The sequence below is a fragment of the Schistocerca americana genome, chromosome 7 (genome assembly GCF_021461395.2).
Source record: "Schistocerca americana isolate TAMUIC-IGC-003095 chromosome 7, iqSchAmer2.1, whole genome shotgun sequence".
Lineage (NCBI taxonomy): Eukaryota > Metazoa > Arthropoda > Insecta > Orthoptera > Acrididae > Schistocerca > Schistocerca americana.
Window position 1 is genome coordinate 190,005,144 of NC_060125.1, and position 18,160 is coordinate 190,023,303.

General features: G+C 43.5%; 1 protein-coding gene across 1 annotated transcript in view; it reads right to left on the reverse strand.

Annotated features, from left to right (window-relative positions):
- LOC124621815 (ankyrin repeat and death domain-containing protein 1A-like) overlaps positions 1 to 18,160 on the reverse strand; it is a 434,679-nt gene that overhangs the window by 391,316 nt on the left and 25,203 nt on the right. The window contains exon 2 of the mRNA XM_047147254.1: positions 15,733 to 15,996. Within this exon, the coding sequence (XP_047003210.1) occupies positions 15,733 to 15,775 (43 nt within the window). The 5' untranslated portion in view covers positions 15,776 to 15,996. The remainder of the gene's footprint in view (positions 1 to 15,732; positions 15,997 to 18,160) is intronic.

The following is an 18,160-nucleotide window of genomic DNA, read 5'->3' on the forward strand; positions in this document are numbered from 1 at the left end:
TCAGGCTTTGAACCCTTGTGCCAGATTGATAGTTTTATTAATGGGACAGGTGAACGTTTACCAGAAGCAATACGTGCCAACATAGCACCCAAATTCAAATACTGTCCAGTTACCTCAGTTGAGCTAACTGGACATTACATTTTGTCACTTATAAATATAACGTGAAACAATGTAATGTCAATCAATAGCTCCGCTATTACACCAGTGATGAAAGTGAAGCAGCAAGATGATGAAATTGTAAGTGATCAACTGTCATATGAAAGCCTTTCACACTATTTTCGTAACACATAACTGATTCAAATCTATCTGCATCCTATACAGGCTGTGATGTACATGGTCAACCACAAAGAAGAAAAACAGCAGAAGACTTTCGATTTCTAGCCATACACTGCCCCCCCCCTCCTACCCCTCCCGCCCTCCAAATGCCACACCAGCAGCTACAGTAAAAAACAATGGACAAAGTGTTCTAGATTAATCTAGTTTAAGACTGTTTATTTTTAAGTAACATTTCTCTATGTATGTATAAATGCCTGAAGATGAACGGAACATGTTTTAAACGCGTTGCATTATGTTAGATTAAGCATAAAATAAAAAGTGACTGGTAGCAGAAACTTGAAATAAAAAAGACTTACTTTTGTTTGACAATACACCTTGGGCACCATCACTTCGCCTGTATTTATCCAAAGAATATGTATGAATCGTCTAAGACAACCACTGGCCATTTTAATTCCTTTGCCTCCCATTTTCGTACCAATCTAACGCAGTTTGCCATTTTTGAAACTATGAAGTCTCCTTCGTAAATGGTAACTCACTTATTGTGGCACATTTCAATAATGTGTTTCATAGAATGAAAAATTTCCGTATTGAATGCATTTTACTATATGTAGCTTAAGTTGCCAGGTACTCACACTAAAGCCGTTCACACTGGTGGGCTTCTTTCATACAGGGTTTATGATAACCGAACGAGTACGATTTAGCTAGTACGAGAAAAAAAAGAGAATGATGATACTAGTGGGCGTGTATAGAGCTAGACTGGTATGGTGTACATTTTGGGATCAATATTAGTGGTATAGTAATTTTGCTTTAGTCGACGTCGAACTCCGTTGGTATATGTGACTGAAAATAAGGGAGAAAGCCGCTGAAGCAATAACAGTAAGACGCTGATTCGTGGCTGCAAAATTAATCTATGAATAGACTACATTGCATAATGTTAGTGACATTAGTTTCCCCGCAAATTATTTGGACGTTATATGCATCTGTGACAAGGAATTTTTTATATGATGTTCGTGGTGAGAGAACAATTTGTTCCCGGTGTTTCCGGGTTGAGCATCACTCTAAAAATTATTATGAGTAACATAACAGACCAATTTGTACGCGCCTGCTGCGTATTAAGTCAAATGTATCTCACTTCCATATCTTCCAATTCGAAATCAGCGCACCGAAGGCGGTTATCAGGTGTGCTGTCAAAAGTAATGGTGAGAACATGAAGAGTGCAATGAGCGTTCCAGTGTTGAACACAGAAGAGTGAACGGATAAGTGGAACGAGTAAATTGAAGGCCTCTATGAGGCTCAGGTCTGATGATGTGACAGAAGAAGAAACTGGAGTCCATACACAAGACATATGGAATACCATATTAGAGTTAAATTTTCAAAGACCCCTGAAAGATTTTAGATGACGTAAGACAGAAGGGAAAGATAAAATACGTTGGAATTCCTAAAATCATTAGCGGGAGTTGTTGCTCACCATATAGCGGAGATGGTGAGTCGCAGATAGGCACAACTAAAAGACTGTCAGAAAATGAGCCTTCGGCGAACATGGCCTTCGTCGGAGGTAGAACACACACACACACACACACACACACACACACACACACACAACCCCAACTCACACACACACAAGACTGCTATCTCTGGTAGCTAAGGCCCCACTCATTCCATCCTGGAATTTACACTGTTCACACATTATTCAAGCTGGTGTGTGGACCTTATGAGATCGGCGATGTACCATGAAATTTTCGGAAAAACATCATCCCGAAGACAGAAAGGGGCGGATAAGTGCGAGAGCTAGCGCACTATCAGTTTAACAGCTCATGCATCAGAGCTGCGGACAGTAATAACATTCAGGAGCATTGGAAAGAAAACTGAAGATCTGTTAGGCAATGATTTAAGGAAAAATAAAGCCACCAAAGAGGCAGTTCTTATGTGTGATGGATAATGAAAACAAGAGTCAATAAAAATCAAGGCACGCTCATAGGATCTGTAGACCTAGAAAAAGCATACGTCAGTACGCACTGTTGCAAAATGTTCGAAATTCTGAGAAAAATGCGAGTAACCTATAGGGAAAGACGGGTAATATGCAAAATGTGCAACAACCAAGAGGAAACAATAAGACTGGAAGACGAAGAACAATGTGGTCGGATTAAAACGGCTGTAAGAAAGGGATCCAGTATTTCGGTACTACGGTTGAATCTATACATTGAAGAAGAAATGATGAACATAGAAGAAATGTTCAAGAGTGCGATTAAATTAAGGATGCAAGGATGTCAATGACAAAAATCGCTGATGACGTTGCTATACTGAGTGAAACTGAAGAATAATTGAAGGAGCTCTTCTATGGAATGAATAATTTAATGGACACATAATTTGGATTGAAAGTAAACTGGCAAAAGATGAAAGTAATGAGAAGTAGCAGAGATGAGAATACCAAGAAACTTAACATCACAATCCGAGTAGACGAAGCTAAGCAATTGTGCTACCTAGGGAGCAGAATAAGTCATGTCGGACGAAGCCATGACACAGTGAGCAGACCAGCACTTGCAAAGATGGGTTCCTGACCAAGAAAAGTCTACTGGAATCAAACATAGGCATCCATATGAGGAAGAAATTTGTGATAACGTATGTTCGGAGCACAGCGTTGTATGACAGCGAAATGTGGACTCTGGGAAAGCGGCACAGAAGAAGATCGAAGCATTTTTGATATGGTTTTACAGGTATTAAGTGAATTGATAAGGTAAGGAATGAGGAAGTTCTCCGAGTTATCCGCAGAAACGGAGAAGAAAATAACACGTGGAGAATGCTGCCATGAAGAAGTGACAGTATGGTGGAACGTGTGTTAAGACATTAGGAATAGCTTCCATGGTATTAGAGGGAGGTGTAAAGAGTAAACACTGTAGGAAAGGACAGAGATTGGAGTACATAACAACAAATAGTTGAGAACTAAGATGTAAGATGATGGCACGGGAATTCGTAGCGGGCAGCATCAAATCAGTCAAAAAGCTGATGACTCAGAAAAAAATATCACACGACCTTGTCACATTACACAATACTCCATGGCGCAGTTTCTCAAACTGCATTAATCTTAGGTAATAGGAACTAATATCATGTCATCCGATATTTCTTGAATGAATATTTACCACGATGACCGATTTTAAGTTGAAAAAACTGGCGCTGAAAATCACATCACCGATCGCTTCATTCTCCGATCACAATCCCCGACCACACACCTTCCCCTGAACAAAGTTTTTGTGCTAACCTTGGTTGACAATTCTTTGTGTTGTTCTTATCATTGCATGAATTTCTGCCTAATATAATGCATTTATCCATACTGTCAATGTCATATTTGTTGCCTTCACTTTGCTGCTTTTCCTATCTTAGGGATAAGTAGTTCTGTTTTCAACCACTTCAACATCGTGTCTCTCCTACAGCAATTTCTATAGTTTCAATTTTCTCAGCTTCCAACATTCCAGTTCCATTAATTTTTTTCATCCCTTTGCTAAAAATTAATTTCAAGTTCAAAGCTAGGAAAATATTTTTTTTCAAGCTGTTACCATGGAATGGGAGAACGCCAACAAGTGAGAAAAATCATTTTATTAATAACTTTAGAAAACAATCTGTTTAAAGTAATCGGCGAAGAACGCCTGAACAACCCCAGCTTCGCGTTCCGGGGAATGCAGTACCCGGGAGACTAATTAGAACGCGGTGGAGACGTGAAACAGTGGTCCGAAAAGGCGCGGCATCCTGAAAGCGCCTTTGTCCCGAAAGAAAGAGAAACAATTTTAAAATTGTGTCAGTTTATCTTTGCACTGTGTTCCTTCTAAACTAGCGTCTTTATATTTGCCCCAGCGTATGGCTATCTACATATAAAAGTCTGACCTACTGACTGACTCACCAAAACACTAAGGACAGAAACCTGCAATATGGAGAGGGTGTTGATTTTATACTGTAGGCGCCGTTTAAGAGGAGCTTTCTCAAAATGCGCATCCTAAGGGGGTGAAATAAGGGACGAAAGATTTTTTGAACAATGTCGCTGCTAAGGCAATTTTGAAACTACACCTATGACAACTGGCATTTGATTTCTTGTTGAGAAAAAAAAATGTTTTTCCATTTTAGAACACTCTGTCCACAAAGAGGGCAAAATAGGAATTGAAAATTTGTTTGAAAATAGTTCATTATGAAACCATTTTTAAAGCTGAATTTATGAGCAGTTGTATTTCGCTTTTCGGTCACAAATAAAAAAAATTTTTTTTTCATTTTTTTTATGGGGGAATTCAGAAGATGCAAGCTTTCATTACAAAGGCATTTTCAGGCTTAATCGCGATGCTGCGATATGTAAGTGATTAGCTTTTCCGAGCATTCACACATGGTTGGCGCCAGTGGCGACACCTACAACGTGCTGACGTAGGGAAAGTTTCCAACCGATTTCTCATACACAAACAGCAGTTGACCGGCGTTGCCTGGTGAAACGTTGTTGTGATGCCTCGTGTAAGGAGGAGAAATGCGTACAATCACGTTTCCGACTTTGATAATGGTCGAATTGTAGCCTATCGCGATTGCGGTTTATCGTATCGCGACATTGCTGCTCGCGTTGGTCGAGATCCAATTGCTGTTATGAGAATATGGAATCGGTGGGTTCAGGAGGGCGATACGGAACGCCGTGCTGGATCCCAACGGCCTCGTATCAGTAGCAGTCGAGATGACAGGCATCTTATCCGCATGACTGTAACGGATCGTGCAGCCACGTCTCGATCGCTGAGTCAACAGATGGGGACGTTTGCAAGACAACAACCATCTGCACGAACAGTTCGACGAAGTTTGCAGCAGCATGGACTATCGGCTCGGAGACCATGGCTGCGGTTACCCTTGACGCTGCGTGAAACACAGGAGCGCCTGGGTGCACGAATGGTAAAACGTCATTTTTTCGGATGAACATAGGTTCTGTTTACAGCATCATGATGGTCGCATCCGTGTTTGGCGACATCGCGGTGAACGCACATAGGAAGCGTGTATTTGTCATCGCCATACTGGCGAATCACTCGTGATGGTACGGGGTGCCATTGGTTACACGTCTCGGTCACCTCTTTTTCGCAATGACGGCACTTTGAACAGTGGACGTTACATTTCAGATGTGTTACGACCCTTGGCTCTACCCTTCATTCGATCCCTGCGAAACTCTACATTTCAGCAGGATAATGCACGACCGCATGTTGTAGGTCCTGTCCGGGCCTTTCTGGATACAGAAAATGTTCGACTGCTGCCCTGGCAAGCACATTCTCCATATCTCTCACCAACTGAAAACGTCTAGTCAATGGCGGCCGAGCAACTGGCTCGTCAGAATACGCCAGTCTCTACTCTTGATGAACTGCGGTATCGTGTTGAAGCTGCATGGGCAGCTGTACCTGTATACGCCATCCAATATCTGTTTGACTCAATGCCCAGGCGTATCAAGGCCGTTATTACGGCCGGAGGTGGTTGTTCTGGGTACTGGTTTGTCAGGATCTATGCACCCAAATTACGTGGAAATGTAATCACATGTCAGTTCTAGTATAATATATTTGTCCAATGAATGCCCGTTTATCATCTGCATTTCTTCTTGGAGCAGCAATTTTAATGGTCAGTAGTGCAAATAAAGGATGAAAATTTGTAGGAAAATATTTCATCATATTAAAACATTTTTAAAGCTAAATCCTATGAAAACTGATATTTAGCTTTTCGCTTATAAATAAGAAATATGTGTTAGGGGATGAACGTTTCAGTTGAAGTATCACAGTAAGAACTCAAAAACAGAATTAAGAAAAATCTCGGACTCCACCTACCAGAATCGCTTTTCGTCAGAAGTGCAGGGGATAGGCAAAATAATGTGAACAGTGGTAATAATGGGGTGGTTGTGTTTGTCAGTAACGCAGGTAAGGCACGTGTCTTGTTGAACTGCGCGTGTTCAGTACGGACTAGGCATCTAGTGCAGGTTGTTTACGAGTAGTGCACACTTCGTATTTGCATTCAGAGATCGAGGTCCACGAGGAATGAGAGACCTAACAGAGTTCCAAAGACGGCAGATTGTGGGGACCTGATGGACGTGATTAGCTGGAGCATCAGCAACCAAGACAGCCAACTTACTGAATGTTTCAAGAGCAACTGTTTCAACAATCATGACAGCCTACACAAGACATGGAAAGACATCATCGTGTAAACCTAACAGCGGGCGCAAATCAAATTAAATGACAGAAAACGTCGTACACTAATGCGAAAGTGACTGCAGAGCTCAATACCCGTCTTCGAAGACCCTTATCTATCGACACTGGCCGCCGAGAACTCCATAAAACGAATACTCATAGACGAGCTGCTATATCGAAACCATTAGTGACGACAACTAACGTAAAGAAGCGTAAAACATGGTGTCAGGAGCATAAATCCTGGACGGCTGATCAGTGGAAATATGTTCTCGTTATTTCCAACATCGAGGCGTGTTTACGTCTGGAGAACGTCAAAAGAAGCCTAAAATACTGATTGTTTGATTCCAACGGTTAAGCATGGAGGTGGAAGTGCGATAGTGTGGGCAGCCACATCATGGTCTCCTGCTGATTCCATCATTACTCCCAAAGGCCGTTTTACAGCCAACGATTGAGTGAACATTTCAGATGCACCCCATGATTCAAATGTTGTTCCCCAATAATTATGCCATATTTCAGGACGATAATGCACCCATTCACACAGCCAGGACAATACAATCGTGGTATGAGGAGCATGCAACTGAACAGCACTGCCTTCCAAGGCCAGCACAGTCGCCAGACTTGAACATTAGCGAACCCCTGTGGGCGGTACTAATCAGATTTCCGCCTCCCTCGTCACTACAGGAGTTAGAAGAGATTCTGATCGAGGAGTGGCATAAACTTCCACTGGAGATTATACAGTCATTGTATGCTAGTGTTCCAACAAGAATCGCTGCTGTATTACGGGAAAATCGGGGTCCCACCCCTTATTAATAAACCATTTCCAAATAAGAACATGCGTTCACATTATTTTGCCTATCCTCTGTACGTTCGGAAAAGACCATTCTTCTAAGGCCTTAATTAGCGTGAAAATTTTAGAGGGTGTTGTATTTGTGAAGTAAATCAAACAAAGCTATTTGTCAGAGTTGCATAGAAAAAGAAGCAGCTCTTTAATACCTTAATTTTCAGTAAGCTTAATACACGTTAAGTGATTATTAATTGGTGAATGTTATCTAGCCAGTGATTTTGCAAACAGAAACTGGGGAAGCTAATCAATGTAGAACTCTGCAGTCTATTGTAATTTTCGTGTGCCACAAAATTTTGCTGGGTCACAACCTAGTTGGATTATAACTGCTGAAAATTAATATAAGAACTGAATTAATCACTAAAATGGCAAGCATAACTAGCATGTTAATATTAATAAAAAGATCCAAGTCAATATGTGGAATGGGTAAATGGAAACAATTTAAGTACAAACGTTAAATCAAATAATTCAGAGCAAGCAGGAGCTTAAGCCTAAACAAAAAGAATAAGACAATTAGACAAAACTCTACATATATAAGGGCTGCCTTTGCGTTCCACGAAATGCCTGACTGGATGTATTAAAATAATCGTACAAAAAGGTAGGGGTTTGTTTGACAAACAGTCGTCACAGTGTAACATAGTTTATTAAAATAAAACATCATATCAAAAATTTACAAAGTAATTCTAAAATATAATGAGTCATTGTCTGTTATTTAATTAATTAACTCACTTATATTATTATTATACTGAGTGCTGAGGTACATTGAGGTGATAAATGGAAAGGAATTCTTAGGCGTGGATGGGAAGAGTTCACTCAAACATACGTGATTTACACACACAAGAATAGAGATGAAAAGAATTTTGCCCATCACAATACGTCAAAGGCTCAGAATTTCATCCCTATTACTATGATTGAATTATTGTGAATACGAACACTATGGAACACTTTCCAACAAAGAAATTTATCTGAATCAGCTTGCACCTGAAACTAAGGTATGCTGGCAGGTAGCTGTAAGTAGGCTGTTTAGGTTTTTATGTTGGTAACATCACGTAAGGCTCTGTATGAAAATCACTGACTGTGCTGTGTGCAATCTGTGGCTGGTTTGCATTGTTGGAATATTTGCTAGTCTAGTGTTGGGCAGTTGTATGTGAACAGCGCGTAGTGTTGCGCAGTTGGAGGTAAGCCGCCAGCAGTGGTGGATGTGGGAAGAAAGATGGCAGAGTTTTGAGAGTGGACGATCTGGACGTGTGACCGTCAGAAAAACGAAATTTGTAAGACTGGATGTCATGAACTGATATATATATTATGACTTTTGAACACTATTAAGGTAAATATATTGTTTGTTGTCTATCAAAATCTTTCATTTGCTAACCATGCCTATCCGTAGTTAGTGCCTTCAGTAGTTAGTATCCTTTATTTAGCTGGCAGTATTGGCGGTCCCTGTATTGCAGTAGTTCGGGTAACGAAGATTTTTGTGAGGTAAGTGATTCATGAAAGGTATAGGTTATTGTTAGTAACGGCCATTCCTTTGTAGGGATTATTGAAAGTCAGATTGCGTTGCGCTAAAAATATTGTGTGTCAGTTTACTGATAATCCGAATAAGTAAAGAGAGAAATGCCTGAGTACGTTCAGTTCTGCTCAGCTGTTTGAAAATCAAACAACGTAAGAGGTTCATCAGCACAGTATTTCATAAATTTTTCAAAGGGGGCGTTTCATAGTTACCGAAAAATTAATACGTAAAGGTAATTCCGTACCAATAAATTGGGACACACACGAAGTAAAAAACTAAATTACAAATGATTGAGTGTGACAGCACGAAATACAAGTTAAATGATATGAATCGAATCTAACAGAGACGTTCCGATGTATAAAAAATTATTTTTGTTCTAATTACTACGCAAACGGTAGCGAAGGAAGAAGCAAGCGCTATGCTAGTCGGTAAGGTTTTTTTAAAGGCTATAATGAAGTTACTACTACAAGGTGCGTTGCTATCATACTATTAAAAGAATATGTATAGTGTTTTGCTCCCAGGTGTCAGGCGTTTCCTTTTTGAAGTTTAAGTGATGTAATTTATTTTCAACCAGTCCAGTTTAATGGCCTATTTTAAAAGAATGCTATATTGAGCTTAGACAGTTATTTGTCCTTCGACGTATCATTCAGGATTCTTTGGTTTTGTTACTGACGCCCGTAACGGTGGAAGATTGTTTTAGGCACTCGTAAGCGACATTTAGGGCCCCACATGGTCCTGGGACCTCTGCTGTTCCTGATCTATATAAATGACCTGGATGACAATCTGAGCAGTTCTCTTAGGTTGTTCGCAGATGATGCTGTAATTTACCGTCTAGTAAGACCAGTATCAGTCGCAAAGCGATTTAGAAAAAGATTGCTGTATGGTGTGGCAGGTGGCAGTTGACGCTAAATAACGAAAGGTGTGAGGTGATCCACATGAGTTTCAAACGAAATCCGCTGGAATTCGATTACTCGATAAATAGTACAATTCTCAAGGCTGTCAATTCAACTAAGTACCTGGGTGTTAAAATTACGAACAACTTCAGTTGGAAAGACCACATAGATAATATTGTGGGGAAGGCGAGTCAAAGGTTGCGTTTCATTGGCAGGACACTTAGAAGATGCAACAAGTCCACTAAAGAGACAGCTTACACTACACTCGTTCGTCTTCTGTTAGAATATTGCTGCGCGGTGTGGGATCCTTACCAGGTGGGATTGACGGAGGACATCGAAAGGGTGCAAAAAAGGGCAGCTCGTTTTGTATTATCACGTAATTGGGGAGAGAGTGTGGCAGATATGATACGCGAGTTGGGATGGAAGTTATTAAAGCAAAGACGTTTTTCGTCGCGGCGAGATCTATTTACGAAATTTCAGTCACCAACTTTCTCTTCCGAATGCGAAAATACTTTGTTGAGCCCAACCTACATAGGTAGGAATGATCATCAAAATAAAAAAAGAGAAATCAGAGCTCGAACAGAAAGGTTTCGGTGTTTGTTTTTCCCGCGCGCTGTTCGGGAGTGGAATGGTACGAAGATAGTATGATTGTGGTTCGATGAACCCTCTGCCAAGCACTTAAATGTGAATTGCAGAGTAATCATGTAGACGTAGATGGTGTTTATGCGGTTACTTATATTTTCCATTGCATTTTTATTTTGGACCTCTTATAGCGGTAGTTCACTTTAGAAAAATTACATGAACCTTAGCGCTCAGATTTGGAGGTAAAACGTAAGATACTTTTAATTAAATTCGACCTTCTTTTTATTTTCTGGAACGGGGAGGGGCCAGAAGCTTTAACATTTTGTTTGCACGTTTCGTCACGTTTTCCGTGTGACCTTTCGCTGTTTGCTCCTTCTCATAAATTAATTTTGTTAAGTGCAAGTTCTCACTACCCGGATTACTGGAGCGTTGGTGTACCTAGTCAAGTGGGCGAGTTAGTTCCCGCTGCTGCCAGTTATATGCTTCGCTTTGCCGAGTAATACGTCTGTTAGTGGAAACATACTCTCATCGGAGCGCAAAAAAGGCGATTATGCGCCTCTTTAAACTGAAAGACTCTGACTGGAAAGTGGTGTACCAGCTGGCCATGCTATCTTTCTCAGACCTTTAAAAATTTTTCCACAAACCTTAACATACGACCATATTGGCGCTTTTTTTAACATGCAACTCACCTCTCACTCCCACCCGCTCACACCCACTAGTCCATCCTCTCCCACTTGTCCATTCTCACTCGATCACTCAGCCCAACTCATTGCCATTATCTCTTTGTACCTCTCTGTCACTGTCTCCTATGTCCCAGCAACAATTACCTTCGTTCTCTCCTATTACTACTGTCTCCTCTCAGTGTCACTGCCTGCCTCTTGCTCTCTCACACTACTACTATATCATTCATTTCTTTCCATTGCCAATGTCTTTTTCATTGTTGTCATTGTCTTAGACTCTGTCTCACATTATCGCTGGCTGTCACCGAATTCCGCTTTCTCCTTCTCTTTATTCCTCTCTCACTGTCACTGTCACCTTCACTATTTTTCTGGCACTGTCTTCTCACTGTCAACTGTGTTCCACTGTCACTGTGTCCCTCTCTCTCTGTCACACTGCCATTGCCTACTTCACTCTTTCTTCACTACAACCACTGTCTGTTATCATTCAGTATTTTATTACTATTCTATTTTTTTCCCACTCAAAATAAAAAGCTGGAATATGCCAAAATTATTGGGAAAATATTTAAAGGTGCTAAGGAAGATAGAATGAGGCAGCTGGTGCTCCACATTTTAGTAATTCCTTTAAAAAGGAGAATATTCGTGTAATTTGTGCTCCAGTAGCAGCATTTTACTATTGGTTCCTTTCTTTCCCCTGTTAAAATAAAGAACTTTATAAGCCAGTAAAATTTAGATAGTTTACTTATGTGAAATTAAAATAACGCACAATTAATTTTACATCTCACACCTGATTTTATGTGTACAAAAATTTTCCTTATGTTCCCAGACCCCTTCTGATGATCAGGGAGACAAATCATTTCTCCTTTTCCTCCCTTACTGTATTTCGATTCTCCCCGAAGAGGGCGGACTGGCAGCACCTTATTACGCTGCTCTGCAGCCTACAGACTTTTTAAATCGTAAGAAATAAGATAAGAAACAATAAAAGCAGGCGATAAAACGATGACGGAGATTGTAAAACGGCAGAAAATTGTGCAATGTTAAAACATAAAGCAAAGGGTTGGCGAAGCTAATGAAATACACAGGAAGCGGACAGGGAACATAGTAGACAGACAACTAAAAAACATGGCGACAGTCTGGTTTCTCTTCGCAAGAGATATAAAAATCACGCCCAGCGACAGTATGATGTCCGTTCGCAACACTTTGGAGAAGATACACAACACTGAACACTCACTGTAAACACTGTACTAAAATGTTGGCACAAAGATAACACACCACAGCTGAAGGCAGATGGGGGGAGGGGTCCTGAGCAGATGGGGGGGGGGGGAACAAGAAGGGAGGAGAGGAAAAACGAAAGCAGGGGAACCAAAGGAGGGAGAGGACCCATAAGGGGAGGGAGGGGCAGTTCAGATGCGAGAGGGAATGGGAAAAGGCAGAGGAGGGAAATGCGAAAGGACGGGGGAGAGAAGGGGGGCAGAGAGAGGGTAGGTGGGGAAAAAAAGAGGATGGGAGGAGGGGAGAGGGAGCCCAGTAAAAGGACAGAGGAAAGGAGGGGCACTGAGGATCAGAGTTGATAGGAGGGATAAATGGAGGGAGAGAGGGCATCATCCGGGAGGGGGAGTTAATGGAAGCCTCCTTGGGAAAGGAAATGAAGGGTGCAGAGATGGAGGGTAGGGGGGACACAACAGTGAAGACGTGGCAGTGGGTGGGGATGGGAGAGGAGAGGAGCAACCAGGGGGTGAGAGGGATCAAGGCGGTGGGAGGTGTAGAGTATGCGGATATGTTCGAGGAACAGGAGCAGATGGGGGAAAGGAATGAGGTCATAAAGGATCCGTGTGGGGGACGGGAGGCGTATACAGAAGGCGAGGCGAAGTGCATGACACTCAAGGATCTGGAGGGACTTATAGAAAGGGGGGGGGGGCAGATACCCAGGTGGGACTGGCATAACAGAGGATGGGACAGATGTAGGATTTGTAGGTGTGGAGGATGGTAGAGGGTGCAACCCCCATATCTGGCCAGAGAGGAGTTTGAGGAGTCGGAGGCAGTTGTGGGCTTTGGATTGGATGGAGCGGAGATGAGGGATCCAGGTGGGGTGACAGTCTATTTCTCCTTGATGCATCACTTCATAAACTACGTTTTCACCTCACACTACATTCTACATGTAGAACGAGGGTAAATTTGAAACTAAGTATCTCGGAAAAAGACAAAGATATGAAGAAAATTTTCATGGTCCTTAGACATTGCGATATTAGGAATATATCGTAAAAACTAAAGCCATTTGCTGTGCATAGCCGTTTTGAGGAGGAGGAGGAGATTAGTGTTTAACGTCCCGTCGACAACGAGGTCATTAGAGACGGAGCGCAAGCTCGGGTTAGGGAAGGACGGGGAAGGAAATCGGCCGTGCGCTTTCAAAGGAACCATCCCGGCATTTGCCTGAAAGGATTTAGGGAAATCACGGAAAACCTAAATCAGGATGGCCGGAGGCGGGACATAGCCGTTTTGAAATCAACGGCTAGGTTTTGGTACCCAAGTAACATCTCTATCGGTTTTTTCGATAACGGATATACGAGGGCGGTTTGAAAAGTTCTCGGAATCACCACGAGAGGTCAGGGCTGGCGCAACGAGTTGTTCAAGTGATATTCACTGGACTGTTGCCTGTAAACACGTGCCATCTCAGTGCTATTGGAAGAGAGCTGTGGCAGTGACGTGGCTATGTTGATGTTCCTGCGTGGCGATTTGCGAAAAAGGGAAAAAATCGAGAGTTGAGCAGTGATTAAGCACTTGGTAGAGAATGGTACGAAAGCAAAGGACATTCATGCCGATTTCCCGAATGCACTGAGGGACTCTGCTTCTTCATATTCGTCGCCAAGTGGACAAATGAATTTAAATTTAGTCAGGAGATCTTGGATGACGATCCGCGCAGTGGTCGGCCAAGATGTGTCACTACTCCAGAAATTATTGCAAAAGTGCACAAAATAGTCATGGAGGACCGCCGATTGAAAGTGCATGAAACTGCTCACGCTTTCCAGATGTCACCTGAAAGGGTATATCACATTTTAGCTGAAGAATTAGAAATGAAAAAATTATCTGCAAGATGGGTGCCACGACTCTCGACACGCGCCCGCACACATGTGCCGTCGCCATGGCAATATTACACGAACTAAGGTATGAATTGTTACCATGCGCGGCTCGTTCACATGGTATGAATCCGTCAGACCTCCATCTAAAACCGAAAATTTTTCTTTGTGGACGAAGATGTACTTCAGACTAAGAATTGATAGCCGGAGTTGACAACAATGTTGCAGGCCTGGAGGAAACTCGTGTTCGAGAAGGGATCAAGGCACTGAAACATCGTTGGACCAAGTGCATTAATCTACAAGGAGACTACATTGAAAAATAGAAAAAAGTTTCAGTGATGCAAGTACTTATTCTCTATTCCGTTCTGGGAACTTTTCAAGCCACCCTTGTATATATTTGAAAACGAGAGGATGGCACTTCTAGATAGATAATTCGAGAATTAACCGATAAAATGTGAGCAGGTTGCTGCGTTTAATTCTTTACATGGTCATTGTTGACGAAGAAAAAATTGTTGCGGCCACATGTAGTAAGCGTTGCTTCACACAGTGGAAATGGCAAAACAGAGGCAGCCGGCGACAGAGGCGTTGCGAAGTAAGAGCGTCACAGATAGCCTTGCTGACAGAAGCAGTCTACCAACCGGCTGACGCAAGGACGCACGCAGACCGAGCGCCGAGCGAAGCCTGGAGAGTGCTGAGTAAGGAGAAGTGAGGCCAGCACGCCAAGTTACGCTGCAATATACTGCTGGAGTAATAACAAAAAGCTACCACCTAGGGTGAAAAACGTTCTCGTGCCGGACATAAATAGTGGAGCGCAGGCAGCAACAGACAGAAGCCATTAGGAAGCAGTTCGGATCTGAGGACGGACATGGTCCGTGTCCGAATGTTCAATCTTCATAGATGGCGATTCCGAAAGGCTGTTCCAGCTCGCAGGAGTCATCCGTTCGCCGCCAGATGTCAACTTCAGCTCCGGTGGTCGGGCTGAGTTCGGTCGGCACCATGGCTGACTAACTACAGAGAGAACTTCCAGGACCGGCCGCGGCGCGGACTTGGTCACAGGCGCCGCCGGGGACTGACGCCCGGACCTCACGGCAACCCGGCCCCATGGCGCGTGCTCCATCCATGAAGGGACCTCGCGGACATCGCGACTGACGGCTTTCCAGCCGCCGGTGCAGTAGGTGTCGGCAGATGACGTCACGGCGATGCGGCTCTACAAACGGCGACGAGTTCATCTCAACCACAGGGCATCCTGGCTTCAGCGGAGCTCTAGTGGCCTGAGGCTACCGAGTGCCATCAGCTTCGCGCAGAAGTCGTAACATGTGGCCATCTGACGTAACAAAATGTTGAAAAATGCTTTTATCGGGTTTTCTCAGGAACAGCACATGAACTAAGCCCAATAGTCTCATAAGGCGCATAGTAGACCACATCTAATGGAAAAAGAATGCCTCAGTTTACTCCGTTTGCCTAAGCTGGAGAATGTAACGTTCACGTTTTGACCCTGTACTGTTGGATACCTCCACTAATACGACTCTTCTTTGCGTACACAAAGGGTCCCTAGCCCAAGGGCTGTCCAAAGTACTTTCTAACAGAACGGGACGTATGAGCCCGGATATTCCAGTTTTTATGCGCGGCGTTTTGGAACACATTGGTAGCATATGATGGTAAATGCGTACCGATGCATTTTTAGATGTAGACGCGTGTGTACTGACCTCTGGCGCTGACGTGCGACAGCGCCTCCTCTGCGTCCGCCATGGTGGCGTGGTCGCGGGTAACAGACGGCGGCGGCAACTGTGACGGCGGTCAGGGGTTCGCCGGCCATCTCAGGGGAGCGCCGGGGCTGGCCGCGGTGACCAGTGGCTGGCGGTGGCGGGGGCGGGGTTGCGTGACGTCAGTGGCAGAGGGCACCGCAGCGCGCGGCTGCAGGCGGCGGGCGGCGCCGAGGCCATGCTCTCAGGCTGTCCCCACAGCAGTCACTGCAAGAACAAGAGCACTTCAGCTGGCACTCTCTAAATCTGTGCAAACATGCTGTTTTTCCCGCAATTGTATATAATTTTCGAATTAATACAAAATAGTTTAAGAGGTTACGATGAAGAGCAAAAGAAATTGCCACAACTGCCTAATATCGTGTAGGGCCCTCTCGAGCGCGTAGAAGTGTCACAAAACGACGTGCCATGGACTCGACTAATGTCTGAAGTAGTGCTGAAGGGAAGTGACACTATGAATCCTCCAGGGTTGTCCATTAATCCGTAAGAATACGAGGGTGTGGAGATCTCTTCTGGACAGCACGTTGCAAGGGATCTCAGATATGCTCAATAATGTTCGTGTATGGGCTGTCTGGTGGCCAGCAGAAGTGTTTAATCTTAGAAGAGTCTTCCTGGGTCCACTCTGTAGATATTCTGGACGTATGAGGTGTCGCATCGTCCTGCTGGAATTTCCCAAGCCGGTCGGAATGCACAATGGACACGAATGGAAGCAGGTGATCAGACAGGATGCTTACGTACATGTCACCTGTCAGAGTTGTATCTAGATATATTAGGGATCCCATATCACTCCAATAGCACACGCTTACACCAGCTTTAGAAGCCCCATGCTGACACGCAAGGTCCACGGGTTCATAAGGTTCAAATGGTTCAAATGGCTCTGAGCACTATGGAACTTAACTTCTAAGGTGATCAGTCCCCTCGAACTTAGAACTACTTAAACCTAACCAACCTAAGGACATCATACACATCCACGTCCCAAACAGAATTCGAACCTGCGACCGTAGCGGTCTCGCGGTTCCAGACTGTAGCGCCTATAACCGCTCGGCCACCCCGACCGGCGGTGCATAAGGTTGTCTCCATACCTGTACATGTTCATCCGCTCGATACAATTTTAAACGATACTCGTCCGACCAGGCAACATGTCTCCAGTCATCAACTGACCAATGCCGGTGATGACGGGCCCAGGCGAGGCGTAAAGCTTTCTGCCGCACAGTCATCAAGGGTACACGAGTAGGCCTTTGGCTTCCGAAGCCTATATCGATGATGTTTCGTACAATGGTTCTCACGCTGACACTTGTTGATGGCGTAACATTGAAATCTGCAGCAATTTGTGGAAGGGTTGAACTTTTGTCACACTGAACGACTCTCTTCAGTCATCGTTGGCCTCATTCTTTCATGATCTTTTTCCGGCTGCAGCGATGTCGGAGATTGGTTTTACTAGATTCCTGATCCTCACGGTACAGTCGTGAAATTGTCGTACAGGAAAATCCCCACGTCATCGCTACTTTGGAGATGCAGTATCCTATCTCTCGTGCGCCGCAGACTCAAATCTTGATAACCTGCCATTGTTGCAGCAGTAACCGACCTAACAACTGCGCAAGACATTGTTGTCTCATACAGGTGTTGGTGACCGCAGAGATGTATTCTGCCTGTTTACATTACTCTGTATTCGAATATACATGCCTACACCAGTTATCATTAAAGAATTGATACAATAGAGCCGCATAACAGCTGTTGATAGGGATTGAGATTAGGAAGTAGTGGAGAGGATATTATAAGGTAAAAGAGCTAGGATGTCGACATGGAAATGCCAACGCATTCTTTCCCAATCATATTGATGCACATTTTCTTCAGTGACAGCAACTGAGACTGAAGTCAATATATCCATCTGCAGCAGTCACCAATAAACTCAGCGATTTCAGAATCATTGATCACTGGACACCACTTCGCTAGGATGTCATGAAATCCCATTTCGTGATAGATCCAACTTATAAGGTACTTAGATTTTCTCTCCCCAGAAGACAGTGGTGCAACATCAACACGGTTTGTACAAATGACGGTATCTGAAACAAGAGCCCGACTCAGTAGGGAGCTTCAGAATGCCCGTGATACAACTTATGTGGAGCTGGAGTGTAGGCGATTGGTCATTTGGCCCTGGTTTGTCTGGATAGATCTGTCAGCTGGGTGTTACAAGACATCCACAGTCTCACCATCAAAGCGTTGGGGTGGTTGGCCCACACTGACCTGCCTTTCTGATAAAAAAAAAAAAAGAAAAGTGTAGTGGACAAAATACATATCAGTTATTTTGCCAAAATGAACAGATAGGTAAGATGTGTCAGGAGAAGAGCGTGATGGCAGTAGAGCAAGGAAATGG